A 23,513-nucleotide genomic window follows, 5' to 3' on the forward strand; every position below is an offset into this window, starting at 1 on the left:
GCAGGATTGGCTCGCACTTGTCTCTGGCATGCCATTGGCTGATTCTGGTCTTCCCCGCCCACCACTGGCCCCATCAGGTGAAAACCCCACCAGACAGCCACTGACCTCTGAGGGAGACAGTTCTCTACTGGCAGGTTCTCCCAGGGACTTACTGATCACTACTGCATCTCTTCAGAACCTGTTGTAGGAAGTCCAGGGCAGTCCATCTTCCATCCCACCCTACCCCCATAAACAGTGCTGCCGCAAAGCAAACAGTGAAGCAAAACAGTAAACTGTGAGAGACATGTTCATGAAAGAAAGTAGTTCTCTTCAACTGACACAAAAGGAATGTTCATTCACAGCAGGTAAGGGCTGGAGATCACTCAGAATTACAACTGCTGTCCAGATAGCAGAGATCAGTTCCCCTTGAGGTGGGGGGGAGAGGAGTGAATGCCTTCACTTGGGAAGGTGGGAAGACAGCAAGGGGGGGCACTCACCCAGAGGCCTTTAGTGATACCTTTCCAGGTTAGTGGGAAATTCCTGGAGATTCTGTGGTGGAGTTTGAGGAGGGCATAAGAGTTAGGGCTTCAGAGTGGGGTCTGCCAGACCCAGGTTCTTGCTATGGAAGCTGACTGGGAGATTTTGGACCATTCACAGGCTTCCAGCCTAACCTTCCTCACGGGGTTGTTCAGTTCAAAGAGAGAGGAGAATGATGTAAGCTGCTTTGGGTCCCCTCACTGTCCTTTTCCTATATAAAGGCTGCAAGGAGGGGAAAAGCAATGGAAACCTGACATCAGAGGGGCAGATAAAGTGAAGGAGATATGATTGCCAACTCCAGGTTAGGAAATTCCTGGAGATTTAATCAATCAGATTTACAACTGTTCTCTAGATGGCAGAGATTAGTTCCCCTTGAGGTGGGGGGGGGGAGTCAGTGCCTTCACTTAGGTGGGTGGGAAGACAGCAAGGGTGGTAGGCACTTGCCCAGAGTCTCCTTCTAGTGCTTGTTGTATTTTTCTTATCCATTGTATCATAAATGGCCTTACCCATTGTATCATAAAAAGGAAATAAGAAGACTTCAGTCAAATAGATCTGTAAAAAAGTAGCCATGTATTTCTTTTGTCATTGGGTGTGCTCAGAGCACAGCCTTTAATAAATATCTATACCAGCAAGCGGTCATGCATGGAAATGGTTCTTCTCTGTTCATTTTTCTCAGTAATTCATAATATTCTTAACTGTCTTGGTCTCTAAACTAAAGAGTTTGGGTTGGTTTAGGCTTGCAAATTTAGCCCTACATATACTTATTTGTTAACTTAGTGATACTTTCTAGTAAACATGCATAGGATTGGATTGCATGCTAACCTGTGGAAGGCAATTTACATCCTAGAAAATCTGTTGCCCTTCTGCATACGCCTGTCTTATGAGGAAAGAAGCAGCAGTGTACTTGGGATGAAGACCACAACCATGTAAATACAAGTTCTGTTCTAGACTTTCAATAACTTTATATAGTATTTCCTAGTACTTTTTATACTGTAACTTTTTCACCATTAAAACTTTTCCTGAATTCATCATCAATGTTATTGTTATTATTGTTGCTGTTACTATTATTATTTAATGTGCCATCCTGGTGTCTTAATAGTTGCTGCAATTTAAACACGTCTAATCCTAGAGGAGACATTCCAGTGTACTTTTGGTTAGTCTTTTCACCGAAGTGTCTGACCTCTTGTTATCTAAAGAGAAATTACACTGTTACAGCACTTCGAACATAACTGTAATGCATAGGATTGCCAGCTCTGGGTTGTGAAATATCTAGATTTTGTGGACAGAGCCTAAAAAGGGTGAAGTTTGAGAATGGGAAGGACTTCAATGGGATAAAATGCCACGTCCCTTTCAAAGTGGCCATTTTCTGCAGGTGAATTGATGTCTATTGCCTGGAGATCAGTTGTAATAGCGGGAGATCTCCAGCCACCACTTGGAGGTTGGCAATCCTATCAACATATTTTCCACTGTATTGTAGAGACAGAGTTATACTGTAAGATTGTTTTCATGTGTCATGGATAAAACTGCAGCTTGGCTGAGTTAAGTTAGGTTTGAAACTATATCTCAAGAGCTAATTTATGCAATCAATTTCATATTTATTTCAGTCCATATTCCAGACTTATGATAAAAAATATGTTGAATCAGAGAGAGATATTTATTGTAGGCATAGATTTACCAGTTATACCGGCACACCTACTCTTTCTTATATTCTTCTAGCATCTTGTTTATCAGTCATCCTCATTACTTTTGATTTCCCCCCCAGATGAAATACTCCTCTTAAGAGTTTCTAGAGAAGTCAAAGGTTTGTTTTAATCAGATGAAATGCTTTGTATATGTTTGCATATATATAAAATGTATGTTGAATTCAAACTGTGTACTTTGCATGCATACTATTTTGCTGCATTCAAGAAAAATGTGTAATTCTTAAAATGTCTTAATACTGCACAGGAAGGGTGTATTCGTATAGAGCTTGGGACCTGATCTTGTAATTAGTGTGGGAAGATTCTGCATCTGGTGAATTTTTAGGTTGTCTGCACAGATAAGACTTAAGGTCTATTACTATGAGTTTTACAGAACATGTTTATCTAATCCAGAAACTGATCTTGTGCAGAATGAGATGTGCTTCAAATCAATCAGTAGCAATGGAATTAGTTGACCCTATCTGTTTTCAAGATTACATTGCAACTGGTGCATAGTGTCACAAAATGAAGCTGTATTCCAGTATGTATTTACTTGGGAGTACACTGAAATCAGTGGGGCATAGCTGAGTAAACCTACATTGGGGTCAGAATGTTGGTTTGAGGTACAATCTTCTACTGAATTCACAAGTGTAAATTAAAGTGGGTTTCAGTTTCTGATGTTTGACCTTATATAAAAACAAAACATTATTTGAATTTACATATAGGAATGTGTAGAGTTTTGAATGCACTTGTATTAAACCTCTGAAGTGTCTATGTAGGAAGGAAGTTGGTCAGGATGAGCCACTTGGGCTAGATTATGCCTATATTAATCCACACTTTCAGCTTTCATTTGTTTCCATGCTCACTTCAAAGTACTAGTTTAGTTTTGATCAAACAAACGGCTTAAGACCCTTCTCCCATATCAATATTATTTGAACATAGGTTTCTAGCATATTGCATTTTTAAAAATATGTATCACGTTCTCCACAATAGTCTTGTACATTTGCTACCAACTTTATTTGATATGCCATGCCTTAAACAGTTATGCACACGTGGTTTCATCAAAGTGGCCCTCTCTAAAGCGTTCGCATGCTTTAAAAAAAGGCATATTGTTATATAAACCTGCAAGCCCGTCCACAAGATAGGGTTACACACGCAGCTGCATCTCAAAAAGATATTCCCTGCTGGTCTTTCCCTTTTCCCGTGCTAAAACTCCTTGGCCGAAGGCAGGGCTCCACAGTGAGGGCGCTCAGTCAGTCTACAGGTCTCAGCCGCTGGGAAGCGCTCCGCCTTTGCCACCCCTACGCTAATTGCTTTGTCTCTTGGCAGGTCAGAGCAAGAGGAGTGGCTCAGAATCCTCCCCGCTGCGCAGTCACGTGCGAAGGAGCGAACTATAAAAGGGGAGGAGGGGGCGGGGCCAAAGGGGAGGGCACGCGAAGTGAGTGGTGGCGCTTCGGCGGAGGGGACCTTGGTTGGCCGAGGGGGATCGCTTACCGGCCTGGCGCCGCCCGAAGTGGTGAGAGGGGCTGGAAGGAGAGAGGCAACGACGAGTTCTGACCGAACGGGAGGTGCGGAGCTTTGCGCTCTCCCTTGGGGAGGCTCTGAGGTTGCAGTGCTGTTTGCTCGGGCATCTGGTCCTGTTGTGGGCATCTGGCAAGCTGTTAGCGGCTGCCTCTCGGGCCAGGGCGCTGTGACCCAGCTCAACAGAGCGGGATGCAGAGCAGAACCCTAGTACGAAGCCGGGAGGGGGTGGGGGGTGTCCAAGCCCCTGACGAGGCGGAGAATTTGCGGGGGGGGGGGGGGAGTGCCTGTGTGCTTTCTCATTTATAGGCAGTTTTTAACGTCTGGGAAAGGCAGCTCACTCTTCCCCTTAAAAACAAAAGTCACGGGTACCTCTTATGACTTCAGCTTTAGGCTTTCATGCGAAGTTTGCTGAGTTGTCCGAATTGGTTCAGTTGTTTAAGTGGTTCTTAAAGGCTAGAGGATTGTTTTTGTTTGTTTTTCGCTTTGTTGCTCCTTTTGGGTAGGGTGCAGGGCTATTTGCACAGATTGATGGAACTCAGTAGGCACAACTTGTCCCATTCTAAGGAAAATGTCATCTACTTGATTTTTACCCTGCCCTTTCCCCAAGGCACTGCTGGTGGTGTTCTTCCCTTCTCTGTTTTATTCTCCCTCTTCTGAGTTGAGTGAGACAGTGACTGTCCCAAGGTAATCAAGAACACTTAAGGAAGTGGGGATTTGAATCCCTGGTCTTGTCATGCAGGTGTTAAAGGAATCCAGGCATTGTTTGGAAATAACCACTGAAGATCTTCAGTCCGTGATGTAGGGTATAGTCATACACAATGCTACAAAATTCGTTTCTAACATCACCTGTATTACACATGTTTATGAGGGACTAGTCAATGTGAAAATGCCAAAGTTTGGGTTCAGTCACAAAATATGCATGCAGCCTAGAATTAAATGGTCTTATGTGGTGGGACCATGGCTCAGGGTCTGATTTGTACTCAGAATGTCCCAGTTAAACCCTGGCATCTCCGGATGGAAAGGATCAAGTAATAGCTGATGTGAAGACCTCTGCCTGACAACTTGAAGAACAGTTTACAGTCAGAGAATGGATTGATGATAATTTTTCTGTGTGACACCATCCCTGTTAGTTTTGTTTTATTTTTATTCTGCCCTGCCTGCAAGGAGCTGAGTGGTATACTTGTTTCTTATCCCACATATTTTATCCTCTCAGTATCTCTGTGTTAGTGACTGGCTTCAGGTAAGCCAGGAAGCTTCATGATTGAGTAGGGAAGTAAATGCCGTCGTTCCCCCCCCCCCCACACACACACACACACACTCTAGCTGCTGCACCACAGTGGCCCTTCTTATATAGGATGCAGAATTCTCTCAGTTGACATCATCATACAATTATTATAAAAAGGATAAAAACTAGTTGGACCTTTCCCTTAAGAAACAAAGCACAACAGTATTTTTATTAATGTAGTTCCCACGAAATCCAAGGTAGACATATTCTGTGTATCCAGAAATAGGTATCACTAACCATATGTAATGTGATGACAGAATAAGAACATCAGGGTTTACCTGAGTTATTGATCAGGAGAGCATTTTCCTGTTTGTCTCATGTTGTCAGCTGGCCAGTAGGGGATGATTAAGGGAATACTATGGACTGGTGCCTTTTGAATGAGAAATCCAGGCATAGAGGGATAGCATCTGGAAACCTAATGAGATCAGCAAATAGAGTCATCATGAATATCATTGTGATAAACATAAATGCAGTTGAAATGGAAATTTCATCAGCCTTTGGTTTAAAAAATGTGCTCATTTCCCAAAGCTTGAACACATTAATATCAGACAGCACTGGTTTATAATCTGCTTTTTGTCATTCAGATATAAGTGAGTGATGTTGATGTAGAATAGTAAATGACATATCACTTTCAAGCAGAACATAGTTTCTAATCATTGTTGAAACAGGGACCCAATTAATGCAAAAAGCAATTAGAATGTTCTGTGGAACCCTAATCAGAAGGGTTATTAATGGAATACTTCCTTTCCCCAAACAATGTAACTTCCGTAAGGTGTGTTTGAGTTAGCTGCCTAAAAACAGCCAGTTCCATTGTCAAAACTCTCTTGCAGATTTCCCATACAGTTTTAATCTGTATTGGCCTCCTTGGAATGCATTAGCATTTCTCTGAAATATATATGATGTGATTTACAGCTATGATGTTATTAAAAAAGAAACAAAAGCAAAAACATCCCTGCAATGCTGAAGGTATAAATTGGTCTGTGAGCGACTTAACACTATAATCAAAATATGAAGTTTAGTTGCAGTGGTCTCTCCTTTAAACTCATTAAGTGCCTCTCATATAATCAATCTATTTGCCTTACTTGTTTGTGTCAGTGCTTTTGTGATGTTTACCTCCCCCAAAAGTTAATGATTATAGAAATCTGCTAGACTAACTACATTTCCAGTTTAGGACCATTTGCAGACTCTTGGCAATGTATTGGGGTCCTGCTAATTGGAATAATACTTTGCTGAGATCTGTTTTGGACACTGCAGAGAAGGTTCTTGCACTGATGTAAGTGCATCCTTAGACAGTACCTTAGATGGTGAAGATTTACCTGGACAAGTTGACAAAGTTGGCCTAAAACCACCTTCTTTAGCAAATTGAATACCAGCACCAGCACCTAACATGATATACATTTCTGAAATACTGAGTACAATTCTAGTCACCCCATTGTTTAAAACAAAAAATACTGCAGGTGCAGAAAAGGGTAACCAAAATGATCAAGGGGTTGAAGTATTTTTGTCTTTGAGGAAAGGCTAAACTGGTTGGGTGTTCATTAGTTGAGCAACAAAAAAGGACAAGTAAGTGTTATGATAGGGTGGGAATTTATAAAATAACACATAGCCCTGGCCTGGATAACTCATCAGATCTCAGAAGCTAAGCGGGGTTGGCCCTGGCTAGTGTCTGGATGGGAGACCACCAAGGAAGGCCAGGGTCATTGACAGAGAGACAGACAACCCCACTGGGTCACCATAGGTCAACTGTGACTTGACGGCAAAAAAAAAAAAAGGAATGTGTAGAACCATATAGCTGAAATGGTGTCTTGACATTGTGACCCCTAAAGAGTGGGAAGTATCATGAGTTCAGTAGTTCAAAACCTGCAATGTCTGGAAAACGCAGACACTCTCACATTGAGACAAGATATTTTGAGAACTTGCTAAGTGTTGTGAATATTGTTGCATGCTAAGCATATGTCCTATCAGAAGCTTTGTGTTGTGATGACTTCATCTGAGACCTGAACCCTATAAAATAAAGACCGCTGGCTTTGCAAGCTAAGCATTTCCTCCTTGGACATGCGTGTTGTGTGGTTCCTTTCATCAGGAATGTGGCATTCCCCATCACTTGTCACAGCATTAAAACTTGGGCTCAGCCAGTGAAGCTGATGGACAGCAGAGTAAGGACAGGTGATAGTAGTTAAAACAGCACATCATAAATTTATGAAATTCACTGCAACAAGTCGTTGTGGTGACAAGTGCCTTAGACCTGGGCCAAGAGAATTAAATAGAAATTAGATGTTAGATTCCTGAGGTGGTAAAATGAATTGTACCCCTTAGATTGCAGGTCCAGAGTACTATGTGTGAATATTCCCCTGTTTAAGATGTTCACTGAAAGCAGAAAATTAGTATAGCAAGTCTGCCTGAGGTTTTATTTATTTACAAAATAAAACATAATACCATAAAACATTAAGTTATTAAGTTCAACCAAATCTTCCAAGATAAAAGCACTATAAAATTGTATGATCTTAAATAAAAACTCACCCTTTAATTAAATCTTTTCCCCTTATAGTATTTTTTAAATTTTTTTGCATAGAATATTGTTCAAAAATGACATCTCTCGCTTTTGGTTTGGAGTTGTGTTCTGTTCACACTCTCACCTCATTTTCCTGTGGCTTTAAAGGGCAATTTAATTAATTGAGGATGGGTCTATCAACATCTGTGCACTACAATTACTAAATGGAAATTCTTTCAAAGGTTGCATGCCCTGATTGGGGGTGGGTGGAGACAGGGAAAAACAGTTGTCTTCATGCTTTCCTTGTAAATTGTAAATTTTCCAAAAGCTTGTGGTGGTGTCCTCTTTGAACACAGAACCCAGCATCTACTGCGTTATTCTCAGTATTATGAACTAATGGAAGCAGCTATTACTGCCCTCAAAATATGAGCTAAAAGAAAGAACAGCCCCTTCCGTGCCTGAAGTTAAAAATTCAATTTTTTGAGTTATCCATGAAAAAAATGCGCATGCAAATGTTCTTAGTTTGAATGGGGTGGCAGTTCTGAATGTATCTTACTCTTGTTGGACATAGGCCATCTGAGGGATTGTACTATAAGTTACTGAATCTGTCAAAGGAAGTGCCTGAGATATTAGTTGAGAAAGTAACAAGCGTATCCAGATTCATGATGGACATTTGGTTATCAGAAGAGTACCATGAAAAATTGTGGCCTTGAGCTGAATATTTTTTTTACAGTCATGGGAACATGGTATTTCAGAAGGCTGAAGCAAGTTCTGGTACTTAAGCATTCTATTATTGGTGTAATAGATAAGGTAAAGAAAGGAGACGAAGTTAAGGAATCTTGCAAAAAAGTGGTCAGTCATTGATAGAACTTGGGACCAGAGGAAAAGGCAAGCACTGGTGGGGGGGGGCACAAATAAACTATAGAAATATGAAGCTTGGAAAAAACATAGTAAACAATAGCTTGTTGAGGAGCAATAGGTTATTATGATGAGTGTAGGAAAAGGCATTCAAAAGGGATTTGGAAGCTTTTGAAATAAATAATAGAAACAACTTGAAAATCAAATCAAACCAAAAGAAGGGAAAGTATAATACAAAACAGAATGGATTTGGAAACCCAAAGAATCTGGCAGAAACCATTCAGAAGCTGCAACACTTACTGCTCTTATGTTACAGGGCACTAGAATTTTATATCCAAGTAGCATCTCTGTTGCAAGGATATGCACATTCCAAGTACTCAAACTGTCAGAAGAAGAGAATACAAGTTATGGTGTACAATACTTAATATCTGGACTTTACTAGCCATTGTCTACAAACATCTAATAGATTTTTTAAAAAAATAAGCACTGACTTAAAATGCAGGGAAAATGTAACCATCCTGGACATAATAGATACTGGCAATGGCATCTTAATGTGCTGCGTTCTTTTTTGTAATGTCACGTGTACCCTATGAGTTTTGTTTATATTCTTGCTGGGAGACACACTCTCAATCTAACCTACCTTGCAGGGTTATTATGAAAATAAAATGGAGGAGAGAAGAACAATGTAAGTTGCTCTGAGTTCTTATGGGGGGGAAAGGAGGGGTATAAATGAAATAAGTTAAATAAATGAATGCAGTATTTCAGGAGAAATAGATTTGACTTGTTTAAAGTATAACATGGTTTCCCACATAAACTGAGTTTGCTAACCACAAAGAACCCCACCCCTCCCCCACCCCCAAAAAAGTATACAGTGTGTTTAAAACCTAGATGTGGAATGTTTTCACTGATTTTTAAGAATTCTTTTCTTTGCAACCGATATTTTATAATGAACATACAGGTGGTCTGACTTTCGACATTTTATAGACCAAATGTGTGTTCCTGGAGAGGGAGAAGTGCCTGTGATGCTTGCGAGCCATGCCTCTTCCTTAGGCAGTTTAGCAGTATCTACTATTTATCTACTATTTATTTATTTCATTGGTAGCCCACCTTTCCCCCCAGTAGCTTACATCATTCTCCTCTCCTCACAACAGCAACCCTGTGAGGTAGGCTAGGCTGAACAAGTGTGACTGGCCCAAGGTGAGCTTCCATGGCATGAGCAAGGAATTGTACCAGATTCTAGTCACTAGACACTCTTAACCGTTATGCCACACTGGCTCGGTAAGCATTATGTTGCATACTTTTTGTAGAGGCCGTATGGCAGCATAGATTTTTTCATGATCCACTTCAATTTTGAACAAGGAAGGCTGGCAATACGTGCGGTAAATAAATAATAAATAATGAGTATTTGAAAAACAGTTACAGCTACTTTGTAGTGCTACTTTCTGTCAGGCTATCGTTTATGTGTGTGTGTGTCTGGCTTCAAGGGCCCAGTAGCAGCAAAAAAGCCAGAATTTGGTGTTCATAGGTGACATGCCATCATATTCCAGAAGCAGAGGGTGTTTGTATCTATTAGAGAGGGGAAAGTAATCTTTCTGTACCTAACATGAAGTTCCAGGACACTGAGTGGTGAGGATCACTGCATCCTATGAATGAAGGCTGTCTGAACAGCATGAGACTCGTGTCCAAGAGCTGAGAAGCCTGCAGCTTTCCATCTGTTCTTCTACTTCTGTTGCTTTTGCTCTGGAGAGAGAAGTCACTTTCCCTTAGCTAGAGTTCCTCCGCACCACCTGCTGCCAAGACCCCTTTCCTAGTTAGCAACCTGGTGCCATGGCTGTGGCTCGCAGAAGACAAATATGTGGTGACATGAATAAAAAGTTTGTCAACCTCACCTCATTTTAACTTTGAAGATGTACTGGAAGTTAGTATGGGTAAAGGGGAAAGTGAGCTGTTGTCAGTTTTACTTTTCACCTCTCAAAGCTGTGGAAACCAGATTGTATACAGTTTTCATCTTAAATTGCAAAGTGTAACTGACAAATAATTCCTGTATTAAGTCTTGTTACAGTTCAGTTTCACTCCAGTTGCTTTTAACTGTAGTGGGATTATCCCCAGGATCGGCACTCCAAGAAGACTTAGCAGAAGGTAGAAAACAAGTGGTGCATGCATGGTTGAGTAATGGATTATGTGCAATCAAACAGACCACAGCACTAAGTGTAGTAACACCACAGCGCTAGTTATCTGAACCTGGGGTGGGGGAGAAGCATGCAACAGGCTGGAGGAAAGTTTTGGATTTCTCGGAATGATATGGACAACTGGTGTAATTACTGGTGATCAGGCCTTTGGTAGAAGCACTCCATGAAACTGAGTATGATTTACATAACTATGATGCTGAATTTAATTATGTAGTTTAGTAGGATATGCGCCTTGAGGCATGGCATGTCTACACTCTCCCTGTTCAACAACGCACTGCATGACAGTACGTGGGAAATATCCTGAGGAAATGTAGGCATGTTTTCCCCATGGCCCCACCTTGCAGCTCTCTGTGCTTGCCTCTCTGTGCTGCTCTGCAATTTGTTCAGCCCAAATGTTTTCTGTATCACTTACTTTGTCAGTATGGCTCAACAGGAAAACAGTACCAGCAGAAACCCATTTCATGTTTACATCACAAAGATCATAAGTGCTGAAAGAAATGTCCAGGTGGGTAGCCATGTTGGTCTGAAGCAATGTAACAAAATTAGAGTCCAATAGTACCTTGAAGACCAACAAAGCTCTAAGGACAGGCAAGTCTGATTCCATCCTGTTTGAAAAAGCGTGCCTGCACATGAAAGCCCAGAGCCTGAATAAAACTTTGTTGGTCTTAAAGTTGCTATTGGACTCTAACTTTGTTACATTGCTGAAAGAAATGTCACAGTCCCCTGAACTGGGATCTAAGTGCATTCTGAAATAGGAAAGAAAACTGAAGTATTCACTTGATGATTAAAAAAAAAAGTAAATTTCATTTATCAGTGTTTAATAGCAACCCCAAACATGTCTGTTTCAGCAATTTTTCAAAATCATGTTCATCAATAGAAAATTAAACAATTTGGTAACTCAGTTGCTTTCAGTTTGTTCTGCCAGTGTAGTAAGGTAGTTCATTTTGATTAAGTATTTCTGAACAATGATGTTTCTTTAAACAAACAAACAAACAAACAAACACTGCTTGCAATAATGTTTTTAACGTATGCTGCTCTTTTAATGTTTGTTTTTGAGTAAAAATATGAACTTTTTTTGGACATGTGTTTGTAGAGCCTCTTTAACGGAAACGGAACAGAACTGAAAAGATTTAATTCTGTGGGAGGGTTCATCGATTGCAGACTGTAAGGGACCAATTATAAATCTGTAATGTCAATTATATATACCTTACAGAGATCCTAAGCAGATCTACTCAGAATTAAGTCTAATTTATTTGATGGTGCTTACTCTCAGGAAAGTGTGTTTAAGATTGAAGCCTAAACATACAATCTAAAATATTTACTGAGAGTGCTTTGCAATACCGAATAGACTTGTGTCCATATATGAACTATGAAACAAGATCATGCTGATACCTAAACTAGGGTTGCCTGGCAGGGGATTGGGAGGTAGTGTTCCCAGATTCAGCTTGAGAAATTCCTGGATATTTTGGAAAGCAGCCTGGGGAGGACAGGGACCTCTGGGCGGGGGCGGGGGTACAATACCATAGAGTCCACCCTCCAAAGCATTCATTTTTTCCAGAGGAACTGATCTCTTGTAAGTCTGAGATTAGTGTAATTCCTGGGGATCCCCAGGTCCCACTTGAAGGCTGCCATCCCTACTTAACACGGCTCTGTGCAGAAGGAATCAGAGAAGAATCCATTTGCCCTTGGCCTCAAGCTCAAAGGGTGCCTAACAATTAAATACTTGTTACATTTTTTGGCATTTGATAAACTTTCCATTATGTTTTATGGACATCCTGTGTCATATATTTTTTTTTAAATGGCAAAGGACCTCAAAATCTGGGAGTGGCCTGGGCCTCCAAAGGGGCTTTTCTCTGTGCAACCATGAGTACCGCTATCAGCTTCCTCTTACAAAAATGAACTACTTTCCTGCTTGGCATATATGTTGAAAAATTAACAGATGACCATGTGCTGATTAAAAAGGCAGACTTTGTTGGCAATGCACATGATATACCTGAAGTTCCAACCTACATTCTGAGCTAGGGAAGCATTCCAGATTACCTGCAGGGAATTCTGGGAATAAATAAATTGCAGTAGTAAAGTTTACAGACTCCAGGAATTTTTGTTAGTGTGTTTAGTCTTCAGTATTTGATTCTCTGTAAGACAATGTGCTATAACTAGAGAACGGCACAAAGGAAATATATTATGCTGGGGAAAAAACACTAAAATGATATATAGATTTACTCTTAATTTTGTCTTTTTTGTTTGTTTCTTGGAGGAGTTGAAACCTTCACTGGGGCCCATAGGATTACATGGGGAGAGGCATAGCCTGCTGTTTACTATGTACTGGTTCACAGCCTGAAAATGTACTGGTTCACAACCTCCAGTATTTGGTTTCTTCCACTATTACATATGAATGGAGTGTTGGAATGCCAGAACTATTTTGCAGCATGGTTGTTAAACAAAGAGATCAGAAAATTGCTCTAGAACAGTGGTTCCTGAAGTGAGCAGTTCTACCCCTTGGAGGTGATAGGATTGCCTGGAGGGGCACTAATAGGCATGAGGACAACCAGAGGGGCACTGGAGGTATGCCCCTTTAACGACATTGTTAATTTATTTACAATTGAGCGAACTATGGCACATGGCACTTCAAATTTCTGCCTCTGCATAGTGCTGAAATTTCATGTAAACTAGTGGAATTTTTAGTAAATATTTTGCCAGCGCTCTAGTCAGACTGGCATACCCCATTTTGAAAACTCTTGTCACAGCATTTGGGTCCCCCCCCCAAGTTTTTGATAGTAAGTCCTGAAAGATAATTCCTCTCAACAGCAATTAAATGAAAAGATGCATATGAAAATGTGGTAGATACATTGTGCAGCATACTCAGGACAGCATACGATGGGCAACAGAATTAATCAACTTCATCAGGCAATGAATCTTTGCTTCTCACTTATGTGCACATTATAAAAGGTGGAAGTTTGGTTCAAGAGTTGTGCAAGGCAACTAAAAATAGATAATAAAGGGTAGTTAATAGTTCATGTTTATCAGGTGTTGTTCAAAGACCAGGAAATTCCACTTAACATACTGGGTTCTGCAACTGATGCAGCACCATCAGTGAGTGGTTGCTACTCCCTGGGCATAGAAAAAGCAGTGCCAGATGTCTTTCTCATTCCCTGTGTCATTCATCACCAGTATCTGGTTACAAAACCCTAAGTGATTGCCCGAGCAAGTCACTGTCTTTACTACAGTGAATAACATTAAAGCCCATGTTCTCAGTGATCGACTATTCCAGTAGTTCTGTATTGAGAATGATGGAGATTTTGAATGTTTGCTGCTTTTATGCTGAAGCTAATTGGCTATCAAAAGGCAACTGTGTGAGATGCTTTTATGACCTTTTTGACCCTGTTGTGGAATTTTTTAAAGACACAAATTTCTTGCTCAGTGATGAATTAAAAGAGATAACGCATAACATTGCTTATTTGTCAGAACTATTTTCAAAGTTCAATTAAATTAATTTGCAGGTGCAAGGAAATAAGGTCAGTCTTACTAAGGCCAAATCTGTTGTGTCTCTGTTTAATTCAGAGTTAACTATTCAAACACAATACAGGCTATCATAAACTATACCAATTTCTGAGCATATCTGTCCTAGAAGAGAAACGTGGGATTCAAGATGATGATTTAGGGGGGGGGGGGGGGGGGCTCTTTGGATATACAGCTTGAAGGTGTGTCTGAAGTGATTTGATCTTCTTTCAATGGAAATTCAAGATTGGGTGATAAATCCATTTTCAGGTGCTGATGAGTAGAGTCAGTGGAGGAAGAACTTATTGAGCTACAGAGTGACATTGAACAGAAGCCAAGGTTTAAGAAATTATAGCAAGAGGTTTGGTTACGTAAGAAAATTTCTGGTTGGTATCCTGCATTATGGACAGTGGTTGAGAAGCTCTTTGTTGTATTTCTAACATCATAGTTGGTTGAATGAGGTTTTAATGTGGCCATCTGACTTCTCTCCAAGCAAAGAAACTGACTTTTGATTACTAAACACAGTGATGTAAGACTCCTGCTAAGTTACTAAAAACCAGACATTGCAAAACTTGTATAATCAAGCCCATCTATCACTGTTACGACATCAATATTAATTAGACTGCCTGCTGATGAAAGTTGTGATCCCACCTATTTAATTTTTTTCTGAGTAGCACCATAATGTAGTTTTAAATTGATGTTAATTGTTTAAATTTATTGTTTTTAATACTATAATTCAGTATTGCTATTTTAAAATTATTGTTAGCTGCCCTGAGTCCACTTGCGGAGAGGGTAGAATATAAATCCAAAGTAAGTAAATAAATACATAAAATTTAAGAATTGACTGAACAGTGAAGGAGTTACTAAATGTGGTATCTAAGATTCTTGTTAAATGACTAGTGGACTTCAAAAAGCTGGTTTTACAGGATCAAATTAATCAATTTTGCTGAATAAAAAGTTGGATTTTGAATAAATGTGCAATTAATTGTTACTGTTCTGTTATTGTTTTTCTTAGCAGGTCTTGCAAACCCCAGTTCTGAGTAATCTTTTTTTATAGGGCAGGGGGCACTGGATGAGTTTATGAAACCAAGGGAGCAGTGGCCCCAGAAGGTTTGAGAACCACTGCTATAAAAGAAGAAAGGGAGCACTGGGCAAACAAAATTGTCAAGAGCTATACTATCTAAGGCAATAGGGTATCTCCTACATCAAGCTGGGATCTTTTATCATCTGTTTAGTTCCTTGAAATGTTATACAATCTCTAAGAGGATAGAGAAATGTCTGCAGAAAGGAAGCACTTGTATGGCATGGAATCTGTAGAAAGTTATGTTATTAGTCAGCTCTTCACTGTTGGATGTAATATTGTCAAATACTGATTATTTGAACAATAGTGCCCTTAGATTCCCTTTGCCAGGTTAAGCAGTTGCATTTGCTGATTAATTGATCTGAGAAATTTGTGTTGAATTTTAGAAATTCTATACACCATCCCCAGCTTCTTTCTTAGGCCATTCTCCAGCTTAGTAAAGATCAAGATACATGGTATGTTTTGCTGGATGTTGAAATGAATGGAGCCAATTTTTCAGTTGCATTTTGCTTTCAGCTTATTTTTCATTTTAGACCCTTTCCTTGATGTTGCAAAATGCAAATTTATAAGGAGCTTACTTTTATACCAAGAGGTTTCTGTGATATTACTGCATTCACAAAATGTCCAGTGGTGAAGGCTGCCAGATCCTCACAGTCATCAGCAGGGGGTGTGGTGGTGGGGCGGGGAGAGTTGCTAGATCCAGGTTAGAAAACTCCTGAAGATTTGTGGATGGAGCCCGTTACCTCTGTGAGATACAATACAGTAGCACCCACCATGCACAGAATCCATTTTTTCCAGTAGTCTGGAGATGAGTTGTAATTCCAGGGGATCCCCAGGTCCCACAAGGAGGCTGGCATCCTTACTACAGAATGAAATTAAATCTGAGTAAAATGCTGTATAGCTCCACAGGGGGTTCAAGCAAACATGTTACTAGTTCACTTTAGGTGGCTACTGAAATATGAAATGCGCATGTATTTTTATCACAACTGCAACTAATACCTAGATAAGGTTGCTGAAATAATAACTAGGCTGTGCAGTTTATGAAAATGTGTAATGGAATGAGGATGAAAATCATAACATTTCTGGATTTTTACATATTAGGTCTTCAGCTTGTTAACACAGTTTTAGACAGCCAAGGATCTGGGTGATGGTTTCATCAGGGCAAAAAAAATTCTGATTAACTTGGAGCAGCCTGAATAGCCCAGCTAAGCCCAGGCTCATCATTTGTGAGCTAAGCAGGGCCAGCCATAGTCAATGCTTAGATGGGTTGCTATATACAAGAAGACAGTAGCAAACTATCTCTGCTTGTTTCTTGCCTGGGACACCCTGTGGCTGGGGTCACCATGAGTTAGTTGTGGCTTGATCGTATGTTCGCCTTCTGCAGAAACATGTTTTTATTAACAACATTCAAGGCCAAACATCCACATGAGAATAGCTAGGGATATGTGGCCCAGAGCTATTAGCTCTACAACAAGTCTCTGATAGTTGCTCTTCTTCTTTGGAACACTCTGATAAGGCTATGCAAACTCCTTTATAATGCAGTTTATCTGAACACTAGAGCCAGATACTAAAGCCAATATGGTTAGAGTGGTTAAAACATCCGACTAGTATCTGAGAGACTCAGGTTTGAATCCCTGTTCTGCCATGGAAGCTTGTTCTGGGGGACTTTGGGCCAGTCATACATTTTCAGATTTTAACCTACCTCAAGGGTTGTAGGAGAGGAAAACAATGTAAGCTGGTTCTGATCCTCATAAGGAAGAAAGGCTGGATTTGAATGAAAGAAATCTAATGCTTCTGTTTTGACTGGGCAGAGCAAGTAAAAATGTGTGACGTGTTCCCAGTAATTTTACTGGCAATTGCACATTAAGTGAGACTATAAGGACTCTGTATGTAGTTTCTTGAATACCCTGCCCCCAAAACATCTGAGGAATTATTTTTAGGACTGAGCCTCTAGAAAAGCACTCCAAACATTAGAGCATCAAGAGAGCTTTCCTTAGAAGCACAGAACATCAGGAAAGTGGGGAAACTGTGGTATACACATGGAAGCATTTGGATGTCTGTATAAGTTTCAGAGCCCAACTAATATAACCTATTTAAGTCATTATTCTATGCAAATCCTGGCTTGTTAGATCTAAGATCTAATAGGCCATACCTGTGTGTTACCAGAGATGAACATAGAAGCAGAACAACATCTTCTCCATAGTGCTAGAAATGGAAACTCTGAAGAGATCCGGCAACTGTTGGAAACCCTGAAGAAGAAAGATGTTGTTTTTAATATCAACTGCAAAGGTTGGTACTATAGATAATCCTTCCGTTTCCCCTAATTGTATTAGTTACATTAAGAAATTGTTATGATTTCCTTTCATTTTTGGTATTTGGTATTCTTTTTCTTTTTGCTTGTTATTTGTACCTGTGTGCTTTACAATAAGGCCCAGAGTCAAATCTTAGGGATATATTGCTGGAAAACAGTATGTTAAAAGTGACCACTAAATAAGCATGTAGAACTCTTTTTTTCAACAGAAGCATGCATCTCATTAAAAAAACCAAAAACTACTGCACTGTCTGCTTCAGAATTTTCTTAGCTCAGGCACATGTTGCCTAGCTGCTCTAGCACATAAATTAAACTTTCTCTAATAGCTGCTGGAGCCAGAGACTGGTTATATAGTTCATATGTCTGCCCCCACTTGCATTAAAAAGAGCACATCTCATAGACAAAGGAATGCGTAAGAGAAGACATTGAACTCTTCGCCTCTCCCCAGTACCTTAGTACCCATTGATTACTTGTTTTGATATTAGACTTTTGCTTTGATTAAGAGTTGCTGAAGTCTGGATTTTTAGTCAACTACTGTTGTCACAAACTTCATCATCAGTGTAATCTCCCTTTTCAATTGGATTGGGAAATTAAGAATATTCTCAATTATGAAAACATTACCTTGAAAAGAAAAATGCTGTTTCTGAGAATGTATACTAATTAAATTGATAATGGAGGTACAATTACCATCCTGGTTGAATTACTGGGTAGACATTAATGTTTGTCATTTTATAGGAGGAATGTTTTGGACAAATGGTGAATGTAGGTTGACTTTCAATGTTATCTTTGGTTGCCATACCCTACATTTGTCATGTTTATATTGTGTTCTATAGGCAGAAGTAAATCTAATTTAGGATGGACTCCTCTTCATCTTGCATGCTATTTTGGGCATACCAGTGTTGTGGAGGACTTGCTGAAGGTATAACTTTTTGCTTGTTATATTTTAAATGTGTTTATATTACTGTACACAAAAAGTCAAGATATTTTCAAGAAGAGACCATCTAGTTTGAGCATCAAAAACCTAAAACTGATGTGGAGTTTTGGGCTGGGATGTCACCAGTATGCTGATGACAACCAGCTGTATCTGTAGATGGGTGGCTGGCTGGCTGGATACCACCCCAGCAAATTTGGCCAAGTGGCTGGAGTTCATGGTAGGATGGTTGAAAAAGTGTTGACTGAGACTGAGTCCTGCTAAAACAGAGGTTCTGTGACTGGGTAGAGGGGATTTAGGCTTGAAATGCCAACTCCTGGCTCTTGACTGTGTCCCTGATACCAGCACTAACTGTCAAGAGCTTGAATGTAATTCTGTATGCCTCCCTATCAGTGGAGGCCCGGATCATGAACGCTGTCAGACTGGCATTTTGTCAGCTGTACCAGGTCAGGCAACTGGCTCCTTTCTTGTCTCATTCTGATCTAGCCACAATAATCTATGCAATGGTTACCTCCAGATTGGACAGCTATAACTCGGTCTACATAGGGTTACCCTTGAGACTGACCTGGAAACTCCAACTGGTCCAGAACATAGCAGTGCTGGTCCTTATGGGGACCCCATGAACAGCATATATTCAGACTGTGCTGCACAAGCTGCGCTGGCTCCAGGTGGAGTACTGGATCAGGTTCAAGGTTCTGGTGTTAACCTTTAAGACCCCTAATGGTCTGGGACTCACGTATCTTTGGGACCACCTCTTCTGGTATACACCCCGAAGAGCATTGTGCTCAGCAGATAAGAACTTAATGGTCGTCCCCAGCCTAAGAGACATCCAGCTATCCTTGACCAGAACCAGGGCATTTTCCACCCTGGTTTCAATCTGGTGGAACTCTCGGCCAAATAACATCCATGCCCTGCAGAACTTAATGTAGTTCTGTAGGGCCTGTAAGACAGATGTTACACCAGGTGTTCAGTTGAGGACAGAAATGATTTCCATCTGCCTGACACTCCTGTCTCTTGCCTCCCCCCTTGAGGCAGTGACACACTCAGAATCTTTAGCAACATCTACTTACGTTAATGTATTGTATTTTTACTGTTTTTAATGATTGATCTTGTATTGTTGCACACTATCCTGAGCGCTGTTTATGGGGGAGGACAGTGTAGAAACCATGATGGCAATGGCATCTTTTTTTGAGCAGGAACGTGCAGGAATGTAGTTCCAGCTGGCTTGGTGTCAGGGGGTTTGGCCTAATATGCTAATGTGTTCCTGCTGGGCTTTTTCTACAATAAGCCATAATAATGACGACGATGATAATTATTGTTGTTGTTGTTATTATTACAACAATAACAATAACAGCAACAACAATAATAATCTAAATAAACACTAATGTCCTTTTCCTTGAAGTTTAGGAAGTCCTGCACACATGATTTGTACATGTGTGGGGGGGAGTAAACTGATTAGAGTGAAAACAATTAGCAACTCCCATCACTTTTTCTAGTGTGGATAATAACATATGGTTTTAAAAGAAAGATTAATGGGTAAGTTAGTAAGGAAACAAGTACATCAGGTACTACTATGCCAAAATTATGACCATACAGCCTGGAAAATCCACAACAACTAATGAACAAGAAGCTCTTTAAGTATGTAGGTACCTGGCTGTTTAGGAGTTTAAAGATAATAACGAACACTTTTAATTATATGTGTGAGGCCTAGAAAGCCAGTGCAGTTCTTCTGACTAGGCAGATTATGGTCTCAATAACTAACCTCATCAGCAGTAAAAGTACATTTGCTTGTAGTTTTTATGCGCTCACTAAGTATGATATCTGCATACAATTAATTGTGTATTTGGTATGCATGTTGGATTGGATTCATAGTCATATATGTTGGTTGGATTGATAGTCATATATAGCTAAGCTTAATTCTCACACAAAATATCTTCACAAAGTCTAAATATTACAGTATGCTATGAAACTAAAATGGGTTGTAAGGTCCATATCTGAATATGCCCATGTCACAAAACCTGGAAAACACATGTGTTTGTATGTCACATGTAAATTTTATTTTTATTTTATTTTAGTAAATTTCTATTTCATCCATTCCCCGTAGGGCTTAGAACAGAGTACAACATATAATCATACAATAAAATATAATAAAAATTTTAAAACAGACAACTCAACAGCACTACCATGACATCACATATTGCCCAACCTAGCCATCTTGCATTATGATAACTCATAGGGATGGCAGTTTTTATTCCAGTTCCTAGCACAGATGACAGCACTGGCCGGGGAGGCCAACCAGATCAAGAATAGATGCCCGCAGCCTCTGCTAAAAGCCTGGTGGAACAGCTCTGTTTTACAGGCCGTACAGAAGGCTAATAAGCCAGGTAGGGCCTGGATCTCAATAGGGAGCTGATTCCACCAGGTTGGGGCCAGGATTGAAAAAAACCTGGCCCTAGTTGAGGTTAGGCGGGCGTCTCTTGGGCCGGGGACAGCCAACAAATGTTGGGAGGCCAAACATAACAACCTCCTGGGCATATATGGAAAGAGACGGCCCCGCAGGTATGTTGGTCCCAGACCATATAAGGCTTTAAATGTTAGCACTAGAACCTTGAAGTGGATCCAGTACTCGATGGGCAGCCAGTGCAGACTGCAGAGCGCCGGCCGAATGCCCACTTGTAAAGGTGGTGCAGTCAGCAGGCGAGCCGCCGCATTCTGCACCCACTGCAGTTTCCGGATCAGTCTCAAGGGTAAGCCAGTGTAGAGCGAGTTACAGTAGTCTAGTCTGGAAGTGACCATTGCATGGATCATTGTAGCCAGGTCCTGGGGGGGATAGATATGGTGCTAGCTGACTGATGTGCTGAAGATAACAAAAGGCAGACCTGGCAACCATCGTGATCTGGGCCTCCATGGAAAGTGAGGCAGCCAAGGTCACTCCCAAGCTCCTCATCTTTTGGGTTATCACCAGTGTGGCACCGTCGAAAGCTGGGAGCTTGATGCCCATACGCACCCCACCCTAACTCAGGTACAGGACCTCCATCTTAGCTGAATTCAGCTTCAGCCGGCTCTGTTATAACCACCCAACCATGGCTCCCAATGCCCCGGACAACTGGTCAGGGGCAGCAACTGGCTGGCCACTCATCAGCAGATAGAGCTGGGTGTCATCAGCGTACTGGTGGCAACCCATCCCAAAACCTCGGGCAATCTGGGCAAAGGGGCGCATATAGCTGTTAAATAATATTGGCGAGAGAATGGCTTCCTGCGGCACTTCACATATAAGTGGATGCCGCATTGTCACAGTAAACAATATGGATGTAAAAATCAGAGTCCTGTTCTATCCCATCCCAGACCTTCAACAAGTGCCCTTCTTGTACATTGGATCAGTGTTTGTTGTGTCATTGAAGCATTTCAGAGCTGAACTGAATATAGATTTCAAAAAGTATTGTACAGTTTTGAGCTATTCTATCCCAGACATTACAGCATGGAAAATGAAGTGTGTACATGCCAAAGTTGAGTGTGTATATGCAGATAAGTTCTGTAAATGAAGCAGAACATTGTAATAAAACCCAAGATTTAGCTTAAAATTTATGCCAACTTTGTAATTCTACATTATGGGTCTTATAATGGTGCTCTTGCTGTAGGCACAGAAAAGAACCTATGGTAGCTATTAGAAGGCAACCAGCAGGAATCCGCAAGGACTTGTAGGAGGCATCTCATTTCCTCTTTCCCTTTCCTGAAAGCCTCTATAACCTCTCCTCTTTTCCTGATTCCATCTCTGCTTCTTGGGTGGTCAGTTCTTGGAATCACAATGGATCCCTCAACTACAGAACAGTTTTCTTTTGGGTTGCTAGCTCCAAGTTGGGAAATTCCTGGAAATTTGGGAGTGAAGCCTTTGAAGGGTAAGGTTTGAGGAGGGAAGCAACCTCAGTAGGATATGCCATAGAATCCTCCCTCCAAAGCAGCTATTTTCTCCAGGGGAACTGATCTGTCATCTGGAGACCAGTTGTGATTCCAGGAGATCTCTAGCCCTCACCTGAAATCTCTAACCCTAGTAGAAATGACTGCTTTGGAAGATGAAGTCTATGGCATTATATCCCTCTGAAAGCAATCCCTCCTTAACCCCCAGCTTCCCCAGGCTCCATCTCCCTTAATCTTTAGGAATTTCCTAACCTGGAGTTGGAAACCCTTCCCACTCAATGGCCAGCCTACTTTTATCTGCCCCTCCGTCTTAAGCTGTCCCTTCCTCTTCCAACAGCCAATTATGTAGAGCCAGTCCCACTTGCATGGTAGGACTTGTGGGGAGGTGCCTCACTTTCCCTTGTATCCCTTTCCCCATCCTATTTCCCCTTTCCTTCGCCCTAGCAATCACCATATCCTCTCCCCTTTACCCGCTTCATTCTCTCCTTCTTGGCCATTCTCCAATCTATCTTTTGTTTGTCTCCTACCTTCAGCTATATTATTTATTTACTTCATTTATACCCCACCTTTCTCCACAGTGGAGACCAAAGCAGCTTACATTATTCTCCTTTTTATCCTCACAATAGGGGTAGTAGATTAGCCTGAAAGTATGTGACTGATCCAAAATCTCCACAGCAAGATGGGGATTCTAACCTGGGTCTCCCAGACCCTACTCTGAAGCTCTAACTGGTACACCACACTGGCCCTGCCTCTTCCCTATGCTTTTTACTAACAGAACCATGCCTGGATAACTATGGTTGCCTAGCAACAGCCGCTGAGGTAATCTGTTGCTTAAAGCTTCAGGTGCTGCTTTTATAATTTTTGCATTTTTAAAGCCCCCAATGTATTTTTTTTTTAGATTTCAGATTTTTCTGCAAACCTAGGGACCTTTTCAGGTTTGTAGAAAGATCTTGTCTTGCCCATTTACAGCTCCAGTCAGCCAATTTAAGTATCCAAAGATATTCGAACTTCACTATATTAGAAAATAAGATACGCTTCAAAATCACTAAAATCTCAAAACTAACAAATTAAAGCACCCTTGTGTCAAAAGGTCCTGCATCCAACACTGTTCTCAAGTTCTGAGTTGTAAAATGGGGATAGGAGGAAGAGGGGAAAATTAGATTGTGACTTTTATGGATTTTATAATTGTTTTTATTGTGTTTTAATAATGTTTTATTTACATTGTAAGCTGCCTT

The 23,513-nt window shown here is 40.7% G+C and overlaps 1 protein-coding gene across 2 annotated transcripts in view; it reads left to right on the plus strand.

The window, feature by feature from the left end:
* Positions 1-3,604: 3,604 nt before the first annotated feature.
* The window catches only part of OSBPL1A (oxysterol binding protein like 1A), a 99,466-nt gene continuing 79,557 nt past the window's right edge, over positions 3,605-23,513 (plus strand). For both annotated transcript variants that reach the window (XM_060243896.1, XM_060243897.1), the window contains exons 1-3: positions 3,605-3,711; positions 17,288-17,410; positions 18,266-18,351. In XM_060243896.1, coding sequence (XP_060099879.1) covers positions 17,290-17,410; positions 18,266-18,351 — 207 coding nt within the window. In that variant the 5' untranslated portion in view covers positions 3,605-3,711; positions 17,288-17,289. The remainder of the gene's footprint in view (positions 3,712-17,287; positions 17,411-18,265; positions 18,352-23,513) is intronic.

Source organism: Heteronotia binoei, chromosome 7, assembly GCF_032191835.1.
Source record: "Heteronotia binoei isolate CCM8104 ecotype False Entrance Well chromosome 7, APGP_CSIRO_Hbin_v1, whole genome shotgun sequence".
In the NCBI taxonomy this organism is placed as follows: Eukaryota; Metazoa; Chordata; class Lepidosauria; order Squamata; family Gekkonidae; genus Heteronotia; species Heteronotia binoei.